Genomic DNA, 24,136 nt, shown 5'->3' on the forward strand with positions numbered 1-24,136 from the left:
AACTTGGCAGGAAACATCTGTAGTATGGTGGACATGAAGACTTGCTGTTCATTTGGTACAGGATTGTTTCCAGGTGTGTAGGATAAGAATGTTGTAGAGAAGTGTTTTCCACATTATTTTTATAATTCACACTGGACTGCACACTTAAGAGTTTCGTAGGAAAAGAAGAGCTTGTATTATTTGGACTTTTTGTCACAACATTTTTAAAGCGTAATTTTTATATGTCTACTTACAATTTGAAGACTTTAAAATATTCAACTAAAGCAATTTATTACTAAATATTTGATAACTAGAAAATACCACAAATAATTTCAGTTAGTACTACAGATAATAGACTTTTTAAACTTCAGATAATTTGTTAGTATCTTTATTCATTGTTTATAGGAACCTTCATAAGCATTGAGATAGGGAACTAGTATGTGTTTTTCTTTCTTACCACAGGACAGTAACTTTATCACAGCTCTCGAGTTGGCAGTACGTTTTGGGAAAACCCTCATTATACAAGAGATGGATGGGGTAGAGCCTGTTCTTTATCCGCTGCTAAGACGAGATCTGGTGGCTCAAGGTAAATGTTTGAGTGGGAACCAGACACAAGTTTGTTGAGAGTCTCTTCTGGTGAAGCCACGTAAGGCATGCTGAATTGCCACAGTCACCTGGTAAAAGGCTTGGGGGATAAATGAAGAGTATCTGAGCACACACTGTGATCATCTGTGGTCCTCGATGTTGTCCCAGCATATGTAATTGTTGCCCTCAGAGAAACTCATGAGAGACTCAGTAGTTTTCATTCAGGGCAACTGTAAGCATGCACTTTCTGCTCTTAGTTAAAAAGAAGCAGGTGTTGAGCACACCAGTTACATGTGCAGACAGTTTGAGCACAGCTAGCTAGTCTTAACCAGTGAACCCGGAGAATGTTCCTGAAGCCCACAGTCCCAGATGCTGCTTAGAGACTACTTTTGCAGGTAGGGTTTTACAAAGATGTCTGTGCACAGGCACTAAGCCAGAGTTACTTTTTTTTTAGGTTTTTGTTTTTTGTTGTTGTTGTTTTTGGTGAATGTGTGTGTGTGTGTGTGTGTGTGTGTGTATGCGCGCACATACTATATGTTTTTGTGGTTTTTTTTGTGTATGTATGAAGGTATATGTAGAGACCAGTTATTAATTTCTCCATTTTATTTTTTGAGACCGTCTTTCACTGAACCTGGAGTTCATGAATATTGCTAAAAAGGCCGGCCAGGCAGCTTTAGGGATCTGCCTGTCTCTGCTTCCCTAGTGTTAGGATTGCAGGCATGTGCTGCCATGCCTGTCTTTTTACGTAGGTATTGGGCATTCTAACATGTCAAGCATTTTACTGACTGGGGCAACTTGCAGGCCCAGCCTACCCCCAACCCCAAATCCATATTTGTGAGATTAGAATGTAATACATTGAAACTTGAAGAATGTCTGTGTGCAGAGTATATGCACATATACTGAAGATGTATATACACAGGTATATACCACCCACATAACCACAACATTTACATGGATAATTGTTTCCTCTGGTGTCACATGACTGCACTGTCTTAAATCACAGTAGTTGATGATTTTAGGGTTTGGGCTGTTTGCTCCCCTTGTGGAAGCAGGGAGGAGGGCAAGGCTCGCAGGGCTTACAAGACTCCTGTGGCTGTTAGGAAATACACATGAGGTCCCTCCTTTCCCAGACAGTCCGAGACAAACAGATGGCTCAGGAGAGAGATCTCTGGAGCATAGTAGGCTATAAGTCAGTTAGGGCTCCCGTTGTTTGGTTGCATATAGGTTATCCAGAGGACTTCCCAGAGGGGAAGAAGCTTATGAATTACCCATGTTTTTGTAATAACTGGGAAACTCTTTGGCTCACCCTTCTAGAATTGGATTGAATCATCTCTTTGATCTGTATGCACTGTACCTGTCCAGTACTGACTCAGAAAAGGTTATGGGGCAACTTACTCTGAAGCATTTTTAAGTTTTGCCATATCAAATAATTCTGTATGCATGGCATTCGAATAATTTTCCTAGACACTTTATGTAGATTTGAAATTTGTACAAATCTTGCTTTTTTTTGGTTCAATTTTCTTTGAAGATCAATTACGTCATATTGGTTGTGTGGTGCAGTTCTTTATCACTTTAAAAATGTTATTTTGCTCAGTCCTGTCTTGAGGAAAATACCTTAAAGTTCGTTTTGAATTAGTTTCTTTTTCTTTTGCTCTTTTGTTTTGTTTTTCTTTCTTTCTTTTTTTTTTTTTGCTTTAAGTATTTTGAATCTTTCTTTCTCATTTTGAAATGTCCTGTAAATCTAAAAGTCTCTCAAGTTTGATATTGCAATGCTATGTGTGATTCTATAGCTTTATGGACTAGTTGTGTTAGTCTGTGTTCCCATTACTATAACACATACCTGTGAAAATGAGCTTAAAGAATGCAAGATTTCTTTTGACTCCTGATATTAGAGGCTCAGTCCACTTGGATCGCAGTGTTTTTCCTGGGCCTATGGAGAACTTTGTATCCTAGAAGGGTGGTGGTGGTGGTGCTGGAGCAGAGTTGTTCAGTGCTGGTTGTTGTGCAGAAAGCAGAGAGTAGTAGCCAGGATTAGATACATTTCATGGTGGCACAGTCATGTGACCTGCTTCCTTTACTGTGGTCCCACTTTCCAGTTCTCCCACCCTGTAGTACTCTACTTACAGTTTTAATTCACCATTAGACTAAACCACTGATTACATTTTTTATAATTATCAGCCATATAGATGTGAGGTGATACAGTAGTTTCCATTTGCATTTACCTAATAATGTTAAACATATTTCATTCTTCGTTGGCAATTTTAATGTCTTCTTTGGAGAAATGTTATTCAGGTCTTATTCCATTTTTAATTGGGTTATTTGCTTTTCTGCTGTTGATTTTTTAAGAATTCTTTATAAATGTTGGATGTTGTCATTAAAATGGTTTGCAAATATTTTCCCACAGATTTTTATGTCATTTTTTTATTTTGTGGATAATGGATATCTTTGTAACTATTCAAATTTGTATATTCCTTGATTTTTATTTTATTATATCTAAGTAATTACTAAAATTTGTATATTCCTTGATTTTCATTTTATTATATATAAGTAGTAGCACAATAAATACCTTTTTAAAAGTTATGCATGTTAATCATTTTATCTTTTCTTTTTAAAAAGTGGTTTTAGTTATTATTCAACAATTTCATAGATGCTTATAATGTATTTCAAACACATTCATCCCCCAATTTGCTCTTCAACTAAATAATTTTGAAACTGGGAATAACACTTTATCAAGAATATCTACTTTTGACATTTACCAGCAGCTATTTCAGAAGCAGCTGGAGTATGAACAGTTAGTACCCATTATGAGAATGTATCCCATTGTTACTTCAGTATCCTAGGATCGAGTTCATGGTTTTTGAGCAGTTTAGGAGTTTCCTGAATAGCCCAGTTTTGAAGGCTTCTGCAGTGTGTTAAAAGCCTGTGCTCCCTGCATCAGGGGCGGCAGACACTACCTGATGCTCGCTGGGAGCTCTAGGGAACAGTGCAAGTCCCAGAGGAGAGCGGCATGTTGTGTGTATATATGGTTAAAGTGTTGAGACACAAAATCCCCTTTCAGTAAAATGTGGCTTTTGAATGTTCGTGTGTTTGTCTTGATTGTCTTTGAAAGCTGCTAAACAGTTGAGTTTTTTCAAAGGTCTATATGTAGAAATGCTTGAAAACAGTTTTTAAATACTTAGAAGTATTTAAAAGAAGATTCAAGCTGACCAACTGTGTGCCTTTGACAGGACCTCGGTATGTGGTACAAATAGGTGACAAGATCATTGACTACAATGAGGATTTCCGCCTTTTCTTGTCAACAAGAAATCCAAATCCCTTCATCCCACCGGATGCTGCATCCATCGTGACTGAGGTGAACTTTACCACGACAAGAAGTGGACTGCGAGGACAGGTGTGTGGGCAGCACAGAGCAGCAGAGACTTGCAGAGCCAGGTTTGCTCTGAATGGATTGGTTAAGCTCATTAGGACTTTGAAAATAGGATTTGAAAATTAGGATTTGGAAAATATCTGTGGAAGTGAAGCATTCAGGTTTATTTTATCCTTTATTTGATTTCTACTTCTTGGCCATGTTGTTGGTTCCTCCAATATAACTTATTTTACAGTCTGTTTCTATTGCATTTGGTAAAACTTGCATGGTAGGTAGTTCACAGATATAAGATGTGATTTAAAATTCCAATTAAGAAAGCGGAAAAAATGCAGTGATTTGATAAAGGCAAGAGGTTCTGATTCCTGAGCCAGTACCTTTTTTTTTTTTATAGAGGATATTTATAGTTAGTTTTTGAGGTTACAATTACCATTTCCCTCTAACCTTTCCCCCTTCAAACCCTCCCAAATGCCCCTTTTTGCTCACTTTCAAATTCATGTCAACCAATATCAACACTGAAAGCTATGTGTCTTTGAGTTCATTTCTCTCTACCTGACTCACACAGTTTAGAATTAATGTTTGAGTTTACAAATAATGTTTTAAGTTTACAAACTTTTATGAATATATGTTTAGCTTTTTCTCTGGAAAGAAATATGTATTGATTTTTTGAGAATCATTGTTTTTTGTTTAACTCATTTAATGCTATTCATCTTCCTCTTTTGCTGTTCATTATAGCATGTGCATCTATTAATTTTTCTTTATAGCAGTTTAAATCTGCTAGTTCAAAATATTCTTTTTCCATACCATAAGGCTTCTTGACTATTGTTTATGAATTACATGCTTTGCATTATAATTCTTAAATATCAATATTTGAACAGTTACTCAATTAATTGACAAAATTGCTGCTTTGATTTGAAAGCTCCCCTTGATTGGTGGAGGACCAGTGCAGGACTTCTTAAGACAAGTGCCTACAGAGACTATTCCAGCATGTCAATCCTGTTTGACTAGATATTAGTATGGCTTTTGCAACAAACCATTTTAGTGGGTGGGAAATGTTATTTCAGTGTTGTTTAGATGATAAAATATTTAATTTTTGAATTACATTTATTTGTGTATTCACACACACTCACATACACATATGTCATGTGTACATGGAGGGGGTAGCATGTGTGGATATTCAGATCAGAGGACAACTTGAAGTTGTTTTGTGAAATTTGAGCCAGGCTGACTCCATGATATACTACAAAATGCCAGGTCAGAAGACTAGGCCTAAGTTTCTGTTTCCCAGAGCTGAACAAACCAGTCCAGGAAAAAAACATAGCCCATAGGCAGCAAATTAGAAGTTGCCTTGCTGTATGGCCCAAGCCAAGAATAGTCAGTCAGCAATGGTTGTGGAAAGTCCACCAGAGCCCTAGCCAATTCCTAGGACATCTGCACCCCTAGAGGTAGAGCCAACCAATCAGGATGAAGGTCACCTACTATTCCCTGGAATTCCCCTAGTTGGCTTTGAATTGAGCCTGCAACCTTACCTGCAGGTCTCCATTTTGGTGAATGCTAGGTTCCTGCGTGCTGGATTTCTACAGAATAAACACTCTGCTGTTGGATACAGTTTGAGTCTGGGGTATGTTATTCTTTGGCACTCATGGATCCTTACAGTTTCTCCTCTCACCATAAAGATTCTGAGCATCAAACCAGGTCATTAGACTTGGTTCAGGCACCTTTACCTGCTGAGCTATCTCACAGACTCTGATAATATAATATTTTAATATTTTCTATGTCTTATTAAATGTTTATGTCAGTAACTAATACATGTTTATAGTTTTTGTATTTTAAATTAACTGTATAGTGAAAATTTTCATACTTAGTAAATGCTATGATTTTCACATATTTAACATTGTAATGATTGTTTTAAACACCCATTTTCTGTTTCTTATCAGAACAGACATTGAAGTGTCTTGTACTTAATTAGAAAGAATCAAATGATGTAACATTTATTACAAAACTGTGGTACTTACTCATTTCCAAGGCCTGATCAGGAGAAGTTTTAAAAGTTTTAAAAGATCATTGCTAGAATTACGTTTCTTGCTTTTCTTTTTTAGCTTTTAGCTTTAACCATTCAGCATGAAAAACCTGATCTAGAAGAACAGAAAACAAAGCTATTACAGCAGGAAGAGGATAAGAAAATACAGCTGGCCAGACTTGAGGAGTCTCTGCTAGAGGTGACAAACTTTCACAATGGTTTTCATATAGCTTCCTTCGTTATCAAATACGTGCTGCAAGTGTCATAGCACATATGATATATCTTCAAAAATCTTGTGATTTTTCCAAAGCGATACTAGTATCTTAAAGTCAAAATTCCAAGAGAAGACACAGATTTCTCTGTCAGAAAAAGGTCTAAAATTTATAATTATAATTAAGACAAAACTAATAAGTTCTTTTATGGCATTGTTTCATTATTTATTTTGTATGTGGAATTTCCAAAGGCACTAAAATTTAATATGAAATTATGACTGTATATATAACTATTTACTTTTGGTTATTATGTTGATAAACATAAAACAATGAGTTATTTGATATAGGAAGGCTAAGTAATGTAATCCTTTTTAAAGTGTTATCACCACTTTAATAGTTAACATGGGCTTCCTTTAATTGGTTATCTTAATTTTATAATAACTCTTATTATTAATTTCTCCTTGCAGACCCTTGCCACATCTCAAGGCAATATTTTGGAAAATAAGGATTTGATTGAATCTTTGAATCAGACGAAAGCAAGCAGTGCTCTTATTCAAGACTCACTTAAAGAATCTTACAAACTCCAGATTTCCCTTGATCAAGTAAGTATTTCCTTTGCTATGATTTTATGTCAGCTTTTCTTAATTATTTGGGTGAATTTGGTAGAACATGTGCAGTCAGATCTTCAAGGGAATGATTTTGCCAAGAATGAAAGCGGTTTAAAGATACCAGAGCCTGGGATGTGGTTCTTGTCACAGCGGGGCAGCTAAGACGCCACTTAAACTTAGTAAAGTCTGCTCCTGTGTCTGAACTGGGGGAATAATATGCCACATTGTTACTGAAGGTAGAGATGGGCTTCAGGATCAAATCGAAAATAAATGTTCTGAAGGGAGTGTGAGCAAAGATCTTTGCTGTTTGTATTAGTCAGCAGTCTACTGCTTGAATAAACACCTGAGAGAAGGCAACGTATAATAAAAGCTGTGTTTCGGTTTACAGTTTGGGGTATTGGAGCTTAAGGTCAGTTAACTCATTGCTTTGAGGGCTGTGGCAAGGAAGTATAGCATGGTAGGAGCATATGTTGAAACTCTTCACGTCTTGTCAGTATGAGAGAGAGACTGGGAGAAGGCGAGTGAGGAGGAACAAGGATCAGAAAGTCAGTCCTCTTTGCAGGCACTCCATTCAATAAACTGAGACCCCTTCACTACTGACAGCACCATGGGCTTTAGGTAAGCCTTTAACATGAAGACTTTCAAGATATTATAAATCTAGACATCGAAACTGTGGGATCATTATTAGATGTCTCCCTGTTTCCCTTCTTTCCTTCCTTTCTTCCTTTTATATTTTTAGACAGGGTCCTAGACTATAGTCTGTATTAGTCATGGTTCTATAGAGTCACAGAGTTTATGGAATATATCTATATGTGTGTATATATATACATATATATAGATATATGTATATGTACATATACATATATCTATATATGGATATATGGATATTTATTAGAATAACTTTTACTGGCTGCAGTCTAGCTAATCTAGCAATGGTTAGCTGTGAATAAAAAATTTGAGAATCTAGTAGTTGCTGAATCCCACAAGGCTGGGTGTCTCAGCTGGAATCCACAAGAAGTAGCTTCCAGTGCCAGTCAAGGAATGGATGTGCTAGCAAGGTGAAGGCAAGCAGGCAAGCTATGTCCTTATGTAGACGTAAAGCACAGGTGTAGCCCATATTAAAGGTATGTCTTCTCTCCTCAAGATTTGGATCAGAGGCTTATGTCTTCCTGACTCAAAATCTGGATCAAAGGTGTGTGTCTTCCTACTTCAGAAGTCAGAACTAGTAATGGATTCACCCACTTCAAACCAAGCAGAGATCTCACACCTGGAAATCTCAGATGTGCCTTCCATCCATTTCTGGACTAAGTTCATTCCAGATATAGTCAAGTTGACAAGCAAGCATAGCCATAATAAGTCTTAACTGGGTTTGAGCCCAGCTGGCTTCAGACTTATGGTGATCTTCCTCTTCCAGCTTCCTGAGGCTAGGATGACAAGGATGAGCCTCCATGCCCAGCAGAAGTTTTCTTAAGAAAAGTTAAATATACTTATAATTGGGTTATACACTTTTTTAAAAAAACATTTTTCTTCCCTATTCAGAGTAGACCCAGTAAGTGTAAGGATTTGAACCAGTTTCTTACAAATAGCTCAGAATCCTTTCTATGCTTTAATGTTCCTTTGGGGAAGCTCCAACCCACATCAGTGTAATATGTATTATTTTTTCTCCTGAACAATGTGACCGATCTTTGCTGGAAACTCAGACAGCCAGAGTTAATACCATTGTGGGTTTCCAGACAGCAGCCTGACCTTTGCTCCTGAGTTATATCTGCTTTCCTCAATGGCTGTTTCACTTTTTCTTTCCAGTACTTTCCTACTCTTGTTCACACTTTACACTTACCTGTTACTACTCTGTACGATTGGAAGATAGCTCTGTTGAAACCAGAATAAAACCAAAAGTCAAAACCAGATTCTAGTCCAGTCATTCCACCTGGCACTGCAAAGCCAAGCTTGACAGATGTCTTGCCTGAGTTGTTTCCTCAGCATTGTGAGTGCCGTGCCTTCTCTTGTGCAGCAAATACCTAATTAGGGGCTGTAGATGGAATCCACTGCAGTTGTTTGCAGTTGCTGCACTGTGATGCTAAGAATGCAAGAACCCTCTTGCATGCAGAACCTTGTAGCCATGTGATTCTCTCATCCCTTCTGTCAGAAAGTAGCTCCTGTACTAGCAGGTACAGGCAGTCTGTGCACTAGGCACTACTAGGTGCTTAAAGTCGCATTCCTTTCCTCTGCCCCAACATCCCTTTCTCCTTGTTTGAAGTGTACTTGAAGGATGTAGTACCGAGCATCTATATCACGTAAATCACCTGATCCCAGTTGCTAACTATTCCAATCTTTCTTCTTGTTCCAAATACTCTTGGTTTTGACCAAGACCAATCCATCAACCAGTTGTGATTCTACCATGTGAGGGTTAGAAAAATAAGCCTCACTTCTAAATTCATATGTAGACACCTAGTCTCTGATGAGGCAGGATTAAGAGGTGGCATCTTTGTGGACTACTGATCATGAGGGTGAAGGTCTCCTAAGTCAGGAGGAAGGTTTCAGTGTGTTGGGAAAGAAGGCAAAGGGAACTTGCTTGCTTTCTGTTGTGTAAACACAAAACATCCTGGCTTTATCTTGGAGGAAGGGGATGAGAAAGGGGGGTTCCAGAGGGAAAACCTGGAAAGGAGATAACATTTGAAATGTAAGTACATAAAATACCCAATAAAGAAAAATTTAAAATATGTCCTATCTCCAGGAGCAAAGAAATGGGTCTTCGGTACACCCCAAATCTTCTGGTGCCTTAACCTTGGGCTACCTAGCCTCCAGAACAGTTACTTTCTGTATAATTTTCCATAGGACCCCGAGTGAGTGAACGCATATTTGTGCAAAACTGAGGAATGACTTTGTATAAACAAACATGCTGTTACTTAAGTTACAGAAATCTTGGTTGTGTAAATACAGAAAGCCTGTGGCTAGGCATGTGTACAGTGGTCTGCAGGTGGCAGTAAAGCACTGGTAACAGGTGGTCCCTTTCCTCTCTGCACTGATGATCCACAGGAGCGCGATGCCTACCTGCCTCTGGCTGAGAGTGCCAGCAAGATGTACTTCATCATCTCCGACTTGTCCAAGATTAATAACATGTACCGCTTCAGTTTGGCTTCATTTCTCCGACTTTTCCAACGAGCTCTGCAGAACAAGCAGGTAAGTTGCTGGCTATGCTAGACATGTATTAAAGAGGCCACTTAATATTTGAACTTACAGTAACACATTTTTGAGATAGCTTTTATGGCTTGCATTTCTGAGGACCACATGTAACACTTTTAAACTACATTTAAAAGATACCATTTCTTTAACTCCATTTTATATTCTTGACAAACTATTTCAGTATTTTTTGGAAACAAACGAACATTTACGTCCCAAGAAAACTTAATAAATAGTAGATGATTCCTTGAACACCAGTAATTCACAAGTGTTTGTAAAGTAAGAAGTCATCCAAATAGTCCTGTCATCACCTGAGCTATGTCTTTGTAGGTGAAGCATTGTCCCGACAATAGAGGCATAGCAATTCACTGCTTGCTCTCCTGGGGAAAGTTTACCAAACAGTGTCTCACTAACTAGGGATTTGGTTAGGACACAGAGGGCTCCATGGTCTTGGAGCTCAGCTGGAACTTGAGGGTATGGCTCAGGTGCAGATGGATACCTGATTTGCCTGTTGGGTATCTAAGGGAGAAGACTTAACAGATGGTACTTTCTTTACTGTAGAACCTCTACGGCAGGGTTGAGTTACTCACAACATGGAGTAGATGAACTTCTTACATGACACCCTTAGTCAACAAATAATATATTCCAGCCAGTAAGACAGAGATGAAACCAGCTTTAAATCACATTTCTGCAGACATGTATTACTAAAATAACTAAAGGTCTGTCTAGATTTAAAACAAGCAAGTGGACACCACTTCATGGCAGGATTGTTGAAGACCTGGGTATAACACCTAGGAACAGCCCTTAAGATGTATAGGTACCCACTCTAATTTGTATGTTTAATTTTTTCTTAAATTCTTAGAGTTGGATAGCTGAGCAAAAATGCACGTTAATAAGCTTTTTTTTATATGTACTGACTACATATCCTTCAGAAGTACATTTAGTTGGTGGGTTGAGTCTTTCCATGAAGCTTTTTCAGTCTGTGTTGAAGCCAACAACAAGTGCATGTCTCATTGTGCTGTTATGACGTGATGGACGCTCAGCTGCTCTCTCAGAGCTTGGGTCACTTGTGATGTCTGTGCTTCTTTCAGCAGCTCTCCATCCTTTTTCTCCTTTCTACTATTCATAGTTCCAAGATGGAGTCGACTTCCTTATATGTTAAGAATCCTAATGTTTATAATTTCTGTAACTATTTTGAGTTTATTTTCTACCTTTTTACTTGTTTTACAAGATAATTTTGCCAAAGCAATACCATCAAAATTGTGACTCATGGTTTTTGCATTTGGTATTTAAATTGTTTTGAAAAAACAATCTTTACTGGTGTTGACTGCTTAGTATTTTCATCAAGGAATGCTTTATAATCCTTTATCTGACTGTAAATATTGATTATATTTTTCCTAATACCTTTTACTGACATATTATTTGATAGCATTTATATACTCAAATTTGAAGTAACATTTTATCCAATAAAGAGGAAGGGGAAAACAAACTTTAGCCTAATTAGTCATGGTAAAAAGAAACAGTTTTACAACTGTTTTTACAGTTACAGCTGAAGGGTATAGAAGGCCATAAGGGGCATTTAAAGTTCACACACAGGACTCTGATGAGGACATCCAAAGTGGCCCAGAAAGGTGGTAGATATTGGGTATCCAGAAACTGGGAGTAAGCAATGCTGTGATCCTTACATAGACCTCACTGCAATGTGCTGTTTTGTGTGAATTTTGTATGTATACATCCATGTGTAGTATTTGCCTTAGTCTGTGTGCATTTGCTGATGTGTGTTGCCTGGGTGGTGATCTCCATGGTGATCTCTGTGCTTGCGAGTAAAGCATATCACATCTGCCTGTGAGTCCCTTTATATTCGCTTCAGCCTCTGGAACTCTGAAAATCCTCCTTTCTTTTTTGGGGGTCTCTACCTCACAACAGTATATAATTTCCTTTGTTGAAAATGTTGTAACCATGGTTCTTAGTTTTGGTATTTAAAAACCGAAAACTATTTCATGTGTAATCTAACAGGGTATTCATAATAAATGTGTTGGTGGAAACATTTTTTAAAATAATAAATATGTATATTTATCAATAACAATAGCTCTGTGTTAGACAATATTACATTAAATAGCATTGACCCATGTATGTGTACAAAAATTAGTTGTATTTTTAATGCTGTAGGCATCAAAGTAACGAACTAGTGCTATTGGGAAGTTTGTTATTTTTATTATTATTTTTTCCTATTGGAAATTGATTGTGATTTTCATTTATTAAAAGTTTCAATTGTATACATTTAAGGAAATGCATAATATAAAATAGTTTATTGGGGTACAAGTTTAATGCACTTAGTTAATTCCTTGGGATTTGTGGATGAGGTATTTGTTTCAGAACCAGCTTTTAGTCTGAAGATTTTTTTGTCATTTTGTTCTTATTTTAATTTTTGTTGTTGTTGTATTTCAAAACAGGGTTTTTCTCTGTAGCTCTGGCTGACCTGAAATAGCAGGCTGGCCTCGAACTCAGAGATCCATCTGCCTCAGCCTCCTAAGTGCTGGGATTAAAAGCATGTACCATCACCACCTGGCCTGGAGAATAGTTTTTGAAAGTGGCTCAAGTATAAAATATCTGTAAACATTTCTAACTTTTTAAATTAAATGGGTTTTCACATTCTAATCTACAGGACTCTGAAAATACAGAACAAAGAATCCAGTGTCTCGTGAACTCATTGAAACATATGGTTTATGAATATATATGCCGATGCCTGTTTAAGGTAAGAAGAATTCATCAGATATAACCTAGTCTTCAGTCCTCTGTCTTATAGAACAAAGTTCATAGCTGCTTACTTACTCAAAAGGTATTGAATTTGACAGTTGTGATTTTTTTCTAGAATACAATTAATCACTGACTATAACTTCTTACCACATACCAAAATGTAATGGGGAAGAAAAAGACATGGAGAGGAAAAGATGGTTGTCACTAGGCTAGCTGCCTTAGCTCTGGGCAGTCTGATAGTTACTAAAAAGAGGTTAACCATGGGGAATATTGGGTTCGTTATGCAGCCCGAGTTCCTCATCCTCAGGTCTAGTGTCATCTGGAGACATGTCTTTGTTTACTAATAATGGCTGTTCTGTGCCTGGGAGGGTCTTCACCATCCCCTGCCTTTATCAAATACTAATAACATGCCTTTCTCTTTTTCCTCATTTGTAAAAATCCAGTGTTTCTAAACATCACCTAGTGGCCCTGGTGTCATAGTGACTTTTATATTGCTATGAAGAAACACTAGACCAAGGCAACTTCAAAAAGAAAGTATTTCATTGGGGGTTTACAGTTCTAGCAGATGGGAGTAACTGACTGTCATGGTGTGAAGCATGGCAGCAGGCAGGCACGCTGCTGGAGCTGTAGCTGAGAGCTTACATGTGTCTGATCCACAAGCAGAGGGTAGACAGAGCTAGCAGAAAATGGATGGTGTGGGCTTTTTTGGGGGAACCTCAAAGCCCAGCCCCAGTGACACACCTCCACCAACAAGGTCACACGTTCCCAATAGTTCTAGCGACTGGGGAATCAAGTATTGAAACATATCACCCTGTGGGGCATGCTCATTCAAATGCCTACGGCTGTGTTACAGCAGTTGGTACCCAGTGCTGGAATTACACAGCAAAGAGTTACTGGCTTTTGAGTTACAAATTGCAATTTTTTGAAGATGTCTTCCTCTTAGAAATGATCCAGAACAGTTTACACTGAGAGACTTTTGAGACTTAGATACTTTTTAAATAACAGAACTCACTTCAGACTTTTAAAACCAGTATGTTGGACTTAGCTCAAGACATAAAAAGCTCTCACAAAGTCAGATACCTGAGTCTAAGGAGTTGTTACCGCAGGTCAGTCATGTATACTCAGGAAATCCAGAAAACCATCCTGTGCTCGTTGAGGCAGAGTAAGCCCTCAGTAGACCTTTGTAGCACTCTGTGCAAACATCTCCTGAACTTAGAGTTGGACATTTCTACAGAATTCCTCTTCCAGTGGGAAGTGTATATTTTCCTTTCAAAGGTGTTATGGCTGATTATGTTTCTAAAACTTCCCTTTTAGACCTCAGCTTTAAGCTGTTTAAGACTAGGAATTCTGAGCAAATGGCCTCAAAGCTACACTGCTCTAAGGTATTACAATACTGTGTATGAGGATGGCCTTTACAGTGGTTTGTTCTATCAGCCACAGAGCACGTAATCCCTGATGTTTGTATAAGTATTAACGTCTCTTATACTAAATAGTGTATTGCATAACTAAATCATGTATCTAGCAGCACTGCTGCCTGCTGCCATGCTCGCCACTGTGATAGTCATTTACTCTCACCCTCTGAAGCTGTAAGTGAAATCTATATGGAACTGTAACAGACCCCACTGAAGACTCATTCCCCTCCTGTTCTTCTCAAGCCCTAAACTGAGGCAGTCTGTGCCCCATAGTCTGCTTTTCTCCTTATTGTCCTCATGTTTGAATGCCTAGAAATAGTTTCTAAAAAGTATTTCCTTACTGAATTTTGTCCTGTATGCCCCTGTCTTTGCAGTTGGTCTCAAAGATCTTTCCATGGTAGTACACCTCATTCATTTTCATGGTTGTGTTATCATAATGTGTCATATGGGTGTGAATAATTCCTTTCCAAAATGCTGTAAAGCATGAGTGTTGCATTTAGAAAATTCTGGCTTTGGGAATATTTGCATTATTTGCATATAAATAACAAAATATCTTGGGGTTGAACCTATGTTTTATTACATTTTTTTTTATATTCAAAAGTTATCCATGGCCTGGAAGACATTTTTACACAATGTTTTTAGTGTGTCTGTGCTTTGATTCTGACTTAGCACATGAAGGCACATGTGAAATTTTCTACTGTGACATCTGTCAGGACTCAAAGGTTTAACCTGGGAGCACTTTAGGTTTTAGACTTTCAAACTTGGATATTCAGATTATGTCCTACTTGACATCTCTGTTACATGGCAGTAGGATTAGTACATGGTTTTGGCTGTTATGAATGACTGTAATGAGTAGTCTGTTTAGTGCCTTCATCTCTGTGTACAGATCTAAGTAAGCATTTTGAATCAGTAGATTTCTGGGTATAAGTGTAATTGCTTGTATAAAAGTTATACTTCCTAAATTCTGCTTAATATTATCAGTTGTTCTTGTAGAGAAGATTGCTTTCTTATGCTTGCACTAAAGTTGAAGGAACCTTTTTATTTGTGTTTATCAACCTGGGACACATGCACGCACGCATACACATGCTTGAATGCACACACACTTGCTTGCATGCTGTGTGCTCTCACACAGCAGAGGACATGAAGTTGGGAAGGATAGTTGCAGGGGAAGGGGAGTTGGTTGGCTAGAGGTAAAGATGGATGAGATCATTTCAGTCTACAATTCTGATCTGTAATAATGCAGGCTCTTTGCTGTGTCAGTGCCATGTCATGTATTTTATAATGTAATTGGCAAAGGGTCACTATTAGCAACAAGATAATTGATTGTTTCAGTAGACTATATGGAAGCTTGCTTCTTTGAAGTCACTTTACCCTTTAAAAATATTTTCAGGTTGTTCAGCTTTTGATCATAGTAGGAGAGAACGTGAGAAGCCACACTCAGTATTTTAGTGTGCAGTTGGAGTCTTTCATTTCCTACCTTGAGTAATACCTATCTATTGTGAGTAATTGGCAAATCATAAAAGTGTCACCATGATCTACAATTTCTGACATATGTTTTTACTTAATAAAATATCTGTCTTGTAAAACTTGTTTCTGCCACTATAGAGTATGATTTCCAGTTTCCATGGTGTCTGAGTAATGACGAGTGTTGGGAAAGTGCATCACTCATAACCTATGAGATGGACTGCTCTAAGAGTGGAGGCCGAAGCACTAGTGAGGGCAGAAGTGCTCTCCTAGGCTTGTGAAAGTTCTCTGGTTTACAGCCATCAGAAGTGTCACTCATCAGCCCCACTGTCATGTTGATGACAGCATTTTGGGCAGTGAACTTCAGACATAAGATTCACTAGTATTTAGGTCACATCAGACTGAATGTAAGTTGACTTGGAACAGAAAATGACTGACTTTTAATAAACTGTACCAATTAACAAAAGCTGCTTAGCCATTTCTGCTTAGGTTACCAGCCGTGCCATTTCACTTACTGCAGATCAGAACACTTACTGCAGTACTTATGCAAACTATAATTACATATGTGCTTTCCTCAAACTTATCGTACTACATAAAAGTAATGCATATGCTTTTAGTATTTCCCCTCCCAGTCAATATTTTGGGATAAAAGAAACTGTCTTTGTAGATTTCTCCTTTGATGAGAGAATGTGGGAAAGAGGGTTGGGGAAGAGCACGGGGTGAGGAAGTGTTCTGGGACAGGAGCACTGGGGCAGTGATGGGAGGAACACTTGGCATGCATTGTGGGGAACACTGTGGAAAAGCATTAGGGAGCATGGAGACTTTTGGGGAAGTTCTGGGAGGAGCTGGTGGAAGCATAGAAGCACTAGGGGGAAGCATGGGGGGACACTGGGAGGAGCGTAGGGCACATTAGGGGTAGCTGTTGCAGGAATACTGGGGTAGCACTGAGCTGAGTTCTGGGAGGAACACTGAGGTGAGCTCTGGGAGGACAGGTCCCTAGGTTTCCTCTTCCTCATGGAGTGCTTTTGTCAAAGATATCAGATGTAAATGAACATGGGGATGAGAAAGGAGAATTTTTCTTCCTTTCATATTTTCTGTGTAGTTTACCTTGCCTTCCTTTCTAGGAATTTTCTCATTGAGTAAAATTCAGGTGAATGCTGTTTTTAAATAAACTATTACTAATAACTCATGATGGTAAACTAACGATTTGATATTCTTGTATTAAGAACATAGCTGTTCTCTGGATGAGTGAGTGTATAGAAACTTTGTGTCTGTGTCCACTGAAGTGGGTCTGAATAGTTTGGGTAAGTTTTTCTCTGTAGGTGATTTTGGAGCTTTCCATGCTGCATCCCCCTATTCTCACAGTATCATAGATGTGCATAGTGATGTCTGTTAAAATGCATGATGTAGCTGCAGACCTGAAGCAGGGACTTGGGTTCTGTTCTGTCTCAACTCTTCTGCCATGGGATGGGCTTTCTTCCTCAAGTGCCAGGAGCCCAGTGCTTCTCAGTGAAGAGATTTGAAAGGACTGACCTCTGTGGAATAGACTTACATTTGCTTACTTGCAGTTTTTACTGTTTCTTAAGAATTGTAGAATTGGAACAACAGTTTTGGTGTGTATTTCTTTTTCAGCATCACTCAGTTTACCTTCAGTCTCCTGTGATCTCAGAGTGTTATTACCTGCGAGGTGTGGCAGGGATGTGCCTCGTGCGTATTCACTGCCTCCAGTAGGATAGTTGTGTTATGCAGAGCAAGAGGCTGAGAGATTTACAGTGGACTTTTCTTAACTTGGAGGTATTCAAACTTGAGAATTCAAAGCATTCTACTTGATGCTTGATGACTTGCTAGCCGACTGACTACCTGTGAAATAAATAGTACAAACATGAACTTGTTCTGTAACATTCATAAAGACTTACACCATGTTAAACCGAATCCATTGGGCTCCTCTAATTATTCACCTGAGTGTTGAATGTAATTTGATGGGAGGTGGTAGATCATGAAGTGTCCTACTCACCTTTGTTTATCTTCTTCCTTCCTTTAGCCATTGAATCAGATAGGGAATCCATTGGGGTTTAACATATACTAGAATAGTTCCTGACAGAACCCAAACCTACTGAGACAAATTGACATTTAACTGAAATGATGAAGGATTCTGATGTGATAAGTAAAATAGATGAGAGATCTTAGAAATCTAAAACATTTGCTCAATTTTGGATGATAAAATTTTGAAAAACCAAGACATTCCATAGTTTGACTCATTCATATGTTAATCTTCCTTGAATTTGATTGGAAATACTGTGCCACATGCTGCACTTCTTCTCTCTCCCTCTGTACATTGTGGGTTTGTTTCACTCTGGAATCACATTTCTTCCTTATGGCATCCTTGTGAAATATTGCATTACTACGACTGGACAACCAGAAGAATGTCAGGATGCTTTCCTCTGCCATTTCCACCATTGAAAATGATGATGGAAGAAGATTGTAGTTGGCCTGGCTTAGAGCATGTGTGAACCTTGCATCAGGATGTGTGACATGCCATTCCATGGTTTTCCCTAAAGTCAGAGTGGCACTCTAACCAGAGAACAAAACGGAAGCCAAGCTTCTTACTCCTACTGACGACACATTTCCAGGCAGGGTTGGCGGATGCTCTGCTAGTAATTATTACCGTTAGCTTACAGATCTCAGTGAGTAATCAGAGGCTTGTAAAATGGCAGCGTTTCCCTTCTGTTCTGTAAGTGTGATGAGACTGCAGTGTTCTCTCTTAGTGCAGAGGATAAAATGAGTAGATAATTAATGCTGTGAGTTGTATGTGGATCGATAGATGTCTATCATAAGGGATAACAGTGATAAAGGTGGCAAAGTTATGTATTTATTGCCTTGTTAATACTGTGTTAATTTATGCTCTTAATCAAGAGTCAATTTGAGCATATGGTTTGCTCTCTGTGGATAGTACCTGAAGTTACTTGTTATTACTGGTGGAAAATAAGGCAATACAGAACCATATCATTCAAACTTTAAGGACAAATTAAGAAACAGCAAAGTGTAACCCTGTTCCTCTTTGCAGGCTGACCAGTTGATGTTTGCTTTGCATTTTGTTCGAGGCATGCATCCTGAACTCTTTCAAGAAAATGTAAGTAGTATTGAAGGAAGGAAATCCTGGAACTATGGAGAGATTCAATAACAGACAGGGTTTTTTTTTTTGTTTGTTTTGTTTTTTTTTGTTGTTGTTGTTGTTTTTATTGGGTAGAGATGACTTTTATAAGTGGTATAAAAATTCTTTAATATTTTCTAAGTGATTCATGTGACATGGTGTATGCCCAGTGTTACAGGTGACAGAAGGAAAGAAGCTAAGTAATTTACCAGGGAATTTTGGTTACTGTGAACCAGGCCCACTTACTGAGGATGCCAGAAGAGCCAGGCTCTTCTGGCTCTGACTACTGTTCTAAGCAGTACAGCTGAGACAAGGGAAAATGGTAATATGGGTAGACCTTACTTGTCACAACTGCTTACCTGCCAAGAGTCGGCATAGAAAGTAGGAGGGACTGGGGAGTTGAATAGTTATCATAAACTTCTTGGAGCCCTTTGGGTCATACTATGTTCTTTATCCAGAATCTTTCTTCTGGCCTGTCATATACCCACATTTAATACGTATAATATTCACTGAGCTAGAACTGAGTTAATCCATCTCTGGTGTGCTTACTCTGAGAGAAAGAATCATGTTTATTTTCCTTGTTAATTATTGTTTGAATATGATAGAAGGATTCTTGAGTAACAAGGGTGCTAAGAGAATGCTAACTCAGCCTACTCCATCTAACTCTGTTTGGTTAGATTATAATTATTGTTCTAGTTTTTCATGTCAGAGAGTTTAAGAACACAGACCAGTTATAGCTCTTCCTGTATTCTTTCTTATTTTCTAATTCCACTGTTGTATTTATTTATGCTGAATTTATTGACATGGTTCTAATAATTTTCATTAACTTATCTATCTTTCATACAATTTTTAAAACTGAGATCAGTATGTTTTTAGGCCTAATATGCCCTATTGTGCCTTCCTAGAATACCTTTCTTAATTTGACCCAACACAAACAAGTTTTAACCTCAGTGAACCTCACTTAATGCATGTTAGTGCATAGTAGTACATAAAAGAACAACGTTTAAATGTCTAGATGAAGAGTGTGCTATACATAGTATACATGAATTTCTGTCTCAATACAATTACCCGTGCATGGTTTGTAGTGGCGCATGACGTCCTAATGCTGGCCTGTGTGAAGAAGGGTAGGTGCTCTCCCCAGGATCTGGGGAAGCTGCACTGTAAGCTATCCTATAGGAAATTTAAGATAATGCTATTGGTTGGTTGTGTTCTGATGTTGTTTATGTCCCTCATGTTTTATTCACTAGGAATGGGATACATTCACGGGTGTGGTTGTTGGAGACATGCTGCGCAGAGCTGTGAGTGAGAAGCTTATTTCTCTCCTAGGGGGAAAAGTTCTGCGCTTTGGTTTTATGAAATACAATTGTGCCATAGGAGTTTAAAATTATTGTTGAAATTATACTTTTATTAGAATATGTCCTGTGCTGACCTGTGCTTCTTTACTATGAAATAGGCTTAATATATTTTTAGACCTTGAAAATTTACATTTTGGAGAAAAATATTAAATATTAAGAAATTAGCATTGCTTTTTTTGCAGAATTTGTATTTTGTTTTAAGTGTTATAATCTTTAGGAAAATTAATTCTTCCTTATATAAATGAAACTTAGAAATTTCTTTTAAAACTTTAAAAGTCTATTGAAACTACAGGTTTTTAAATTAATTTTGTTTTTGACCGGTTATGACATAATATTCTTTAAACTGATATACTGAACATACACCACCACCTTTGTAATTGTAGGGTCTTCTCTACACTCTCTATAACCAGCACCCAAGTAGCACCCACTGGAGGCAGAAAGGCAGTCCCATTCAACATGACTCAGTTGCTGGTGTCAGCTCATACTTCAGGGTTCTGACCCTGAGTTTATTTTAGGCATATTTAAGCATAGCAATTTGGGGAAAGCTTTTCTAGTAATAATTAACACAATCCTGTGTGTACAATAAAGCATGCATAAATCGTGAGGAACAGAGTAACACTATAAAGATCAGACTACATTGAAACTCTGTAAAGCGCATGTGACAACTTCCATAAAGATGGCTTCCATACATGGATTGAGAAAAACAACCTTATGGTAGGGGTTTGGGGGAAAACCTGGCAACAGAGTTAACACAAAGGTCACCAGACTACAGCGCAGCTTTCTGGGCAGGGAACAGGCTATGCATTCCTAACCCTGAAGGACCCACCCTGTGAACTAACAATCTAGGTTTCCCTATTGCTGATCTGTGAGTACAGTGATCTCTGTGCTCCCTACAGGTCATGTTCTAAATGCAGGATGCAGTTAAACGCAGTGCAGTGCAGCTTTATGACGGTTTCCAGTGACATTTTAAGTTTTCCTTGTTTCATGGGTAGTAAAGCACAATGAAAACGAATGCCTTACTTTATCTCACTGGGTTTCTCACTACTATTACCTAGACTTCTACCATAGTATCTTATCAAATGTAAAGAAATAAGTATATAGAATGTCTTGTTTTCAAAAGTGTGTTGATAAAAATAGCTAGTCAGTTGCTTTTTTTAAATTTAAAATTTTACCAAATGAATTTTACCAATTAAGGAAAATTGCTTTTACTGAAGGACTCTCAACAAAGAATTCGTGATCAGCTTCCATCTTGGATAGATCAGGAAAGGAGCTGGGCAGTGGCAACATTGAAGGTATTTTTCTTTTTAAAAACAGAATAATTTTTTAAAAAGTTTGTATCTGTTTGTATGTTATATGTGTAAGCACATGTGTGCTGGTGCATGTGGAAGTCAGAAGTCAGGGTTGAGTGTCTTACCTTACTGCTTTGTATCTTTTTCGTTTGTTTGGGTTTATTTTATTTTATTTACATTTCAGCCGTTGTCTCCCCCCACCATAGTTCCTTATCCCACTCCTTTTCCTTCTTGCCTCCAAGAGGGTGTGCCCCACCCCCACACACATACACACACCAGGTCTCCCCACTCTTTGGGGCCTTAGTTCTCCCGAGGATTAGGTGCATCTTTTCCTATTGAGGCCAGACCAGGCACTCCTCTGTTATATATGTGCTGGGGGCCTTGGGCCAGCCCATGTATGCTCCCGGCTTGGTGGCTCATTCTCTGGGAGCTCCCTGGGGTCTGACTTAGTTAGGACTGCTGGCCATTCTATGGGTCAACCTGCCCTTCAGCTGCTTCAATCCTTTTCCTAATTCAACCCTAGGTCCCTGACTTCAGTCCAACGGTTGAGTGTAAGTATTTGCATCTGTCTCAGTGAGCTGCTGGTAGGGCCTCTCAGAGGACAGCCATGCTACGCTCCTATATGCACATCATAACATCAATTATAGTGTCAGGTCTTGGTGCCCCCCAACCCCACATGAGATGGATCCCAAGTCACTGAGCTGCCTTTCCTCCAATCTCTTCCCCATTTTGGTTCCTGTGGTTCTTTTAGACAGGAACAATTCTGGGTCAGAAATTTTGACTGTGGTTCATAACCCACAGTTGGTAACCCTGTCCCTTCATTTGAGGCCTTGTCTATCTATTAGAGGTCGACTCTTCCAGTTCCCAATGTTATGCAGTTTGACTAAGATCACCTCCATTGAGTCACGAGAGTCTCTTAATTCCTGGTTCTCTGGTACTTTCTAGAGGGTACCCCTACCTCCTACCCCCAGAGGCTGCATATTTCCCTCCATTCTCCTGGCCCTCTGGGCTTCTCTCCTGTCCCCATACCACTCCCCTGTATTTGGTCTTGTTCCCTCTTTCCCCTCCCTCTTCCTTCGCCCACCCAAGTTCCTCCCTCCTTCTGCCTCCTATGATTATTTTGTCTCCCCTTTTAAGTGGGATTGAAGCATCCTCACTTGGGCCTAACTGCTTATTAAACTTCTTAGTATGCGGGTTATATCCTAGGTATTCTTTATTTTTTGGCTAATAATTACTTATCAGTGAGTACATACCATCCATGTCCTTTTGGGTCTAGGTTAACCTCACTCAGGATGATATTTTCTAGTTCCATCCATTTGCCCGAAAAATCTATGATGTCCTTGTTTTTAATTGCTGAGTAGTATTCCATTGTGTAAATGAATCAAACTTTCTGTTCTTCTATTGATGAACATCTGGGTTGTTTCCAGCTTCTGACTATTACAAATAAGACTGCTATGAACATAGTGAAGCATATGTCCTTGTTATATATTGGAGTATCTTTTGAGTAAATGCCCAAGAGAGGTATAGCTGAGTCCTCAGGTAATAACTATGTCCAATTTTCTGAGGAACCTCCAGATTGATTTCCAGAGTGGATGTACGAGCTTGCAGTCCCACCAACAATGGAGGAATGTTCCTCTTTCTCCACATCCTTGCCAGCATTTGCTGTCACCTGAGTTTTTGATCTTAGCTATTCTGATTGGTGTAAGGTGGAATCTCAGGGTTGTTTTGATTTGCATTTCCCTGATGACTAAGGATGTTGAATATTTCTTTAGGTGCTTCTTGGCCATCTGAGATTCTCCTTTTGTAAATTTTCTGTTTAGCTCTGTACTCCATTTTTTAATTGGGTTATTTTGTTTTTTGGATGTTAACTTCTTGAGTTCTTTATATATTTTGGATATTAGCCCTCTATTAGATATAGAGTTAGTGAAGTTTTTTTCTTAATCTGTAGGTTGCCAATGAGACAGGCATCTCCTACTAAGTTCAGAGCCCACCAATTGACTAGACTGAGTTACCAGCAAGGACCAGGGATCCTCCTGTTTCTGACACCAGAGCTAGAAGTACAGACACATGTCACCAATGCCTGACTTTTTTTATGTAAGCTCTGGGGTTCTGAATTCATTTCTGCAGAGCAGGCAGTTTAGCCAGTGAGCCATATCTAGCTCCCATTAAAAATATTTCTTGGGAAATATTTCTCTTCCACTCTTCTAGAGGACCAGTGCTCTAATCCCAACACTCACATGCAGCTCACAATTGTCTGTAACTCCAAGATTTGACACTCTCACATAGATATACATACAGGCAAAACACTGATGTACATAAAATATAGGTAAATAAATTTAAAAATTAAAGTTTTTTTTTTTCTGTTTGGAGTAATTTTATTTTTGTGTGTTTTAGTTCTGTTGATATTTTATATGTGCAACTTATATTAGTGTTGATATTTTTGCAGTAAGGACATAAAATCTCTCTGTTTAAAATGCTAAAGAATTATTGTGGTATCTCCCTCCTCCAGCTTATTTTTAATAGCTCAGCCCAAAGTATTTCCTGTAGAAATAAAAGACAAATGTATTCCCAAAGTTTGTTCCCCCTTTCCCTTTTCTTGCCTACTTTCCTCACAACTATGTAGAACTACAGTAGCCATAGAGAAAACAGTAAATATGACCAGCAGTTATTGGTGGTTCCCTCTGAGCCATTCTGCTGAAGTTAACCATGGTGATTTTACTACATAGTAGGGCACTATCAGGAGGCAGCTGCTGTGGTCAC

At 38.5% G+C, this 24,136-nt stretch overlaps 1 protein-coding gene across 4 annotated transcripts in view; it reads left to right on the plus strand.

Moving 5' to 3' along the window:
- Nucleotides 1-24,136, plus strand: part of Dync2h1 (dynein cytoplasmic 2 heavy chain 1) — a 190,913-nt gene that overhangs the window by 104,278 nt on the left and 62,499 nt on the right. For all 4 annotated transcript variants that reach the window (XM_076926141.1, XM_076926138.1, XM_076926139.1 and 1 more), the window contains 9 exons: nt 442-565; nt 3,792-3,955; nt 6,028-6,147; nt 6,628-6,762; nt 9,805-9,948; nt 12,614-12,703; nt 18,646-18,711; nt 19,980-20,030; nt 21,302-21,379. In XM_076926141.1, coding sequence (XP_076782256.1) covers nt 442-565; nt 3,792-3,955; nt 6,028-6,147; nt 6,628-6,762; nt 9,805-9,948; nt 12,614-12,703; nt 18,646-18,711; nt 19,980-20,030; nt 21,302-21,379 — 972 coding nt within the window. The remainder of the gene's footprint in view (nt 1-441; nt 566-3,791; nt 3,956-6,027; nt 6,148-6,627; nt 6,763-9,804; nt 9,949-12,613; nt 12,704-18,645; nt 18,712-19,979; nt 20,031-21,301; nt 21,380-24,136) is intronic.

This window comes from Arvicanthis niloticus, chromosome 27, assembly GCF_011762505.2.
Source record: "Arvicanthis niloticus isolate mArvNil1 chromosome 27, mArvNil1.pat.X, whole genome shotgun sequence".
NCBI lineage: Eukaryota > Metazoa > Chordata > Mammalia > Rodentia > Muridae > Arvicanthis > Arvicanthis niloticus.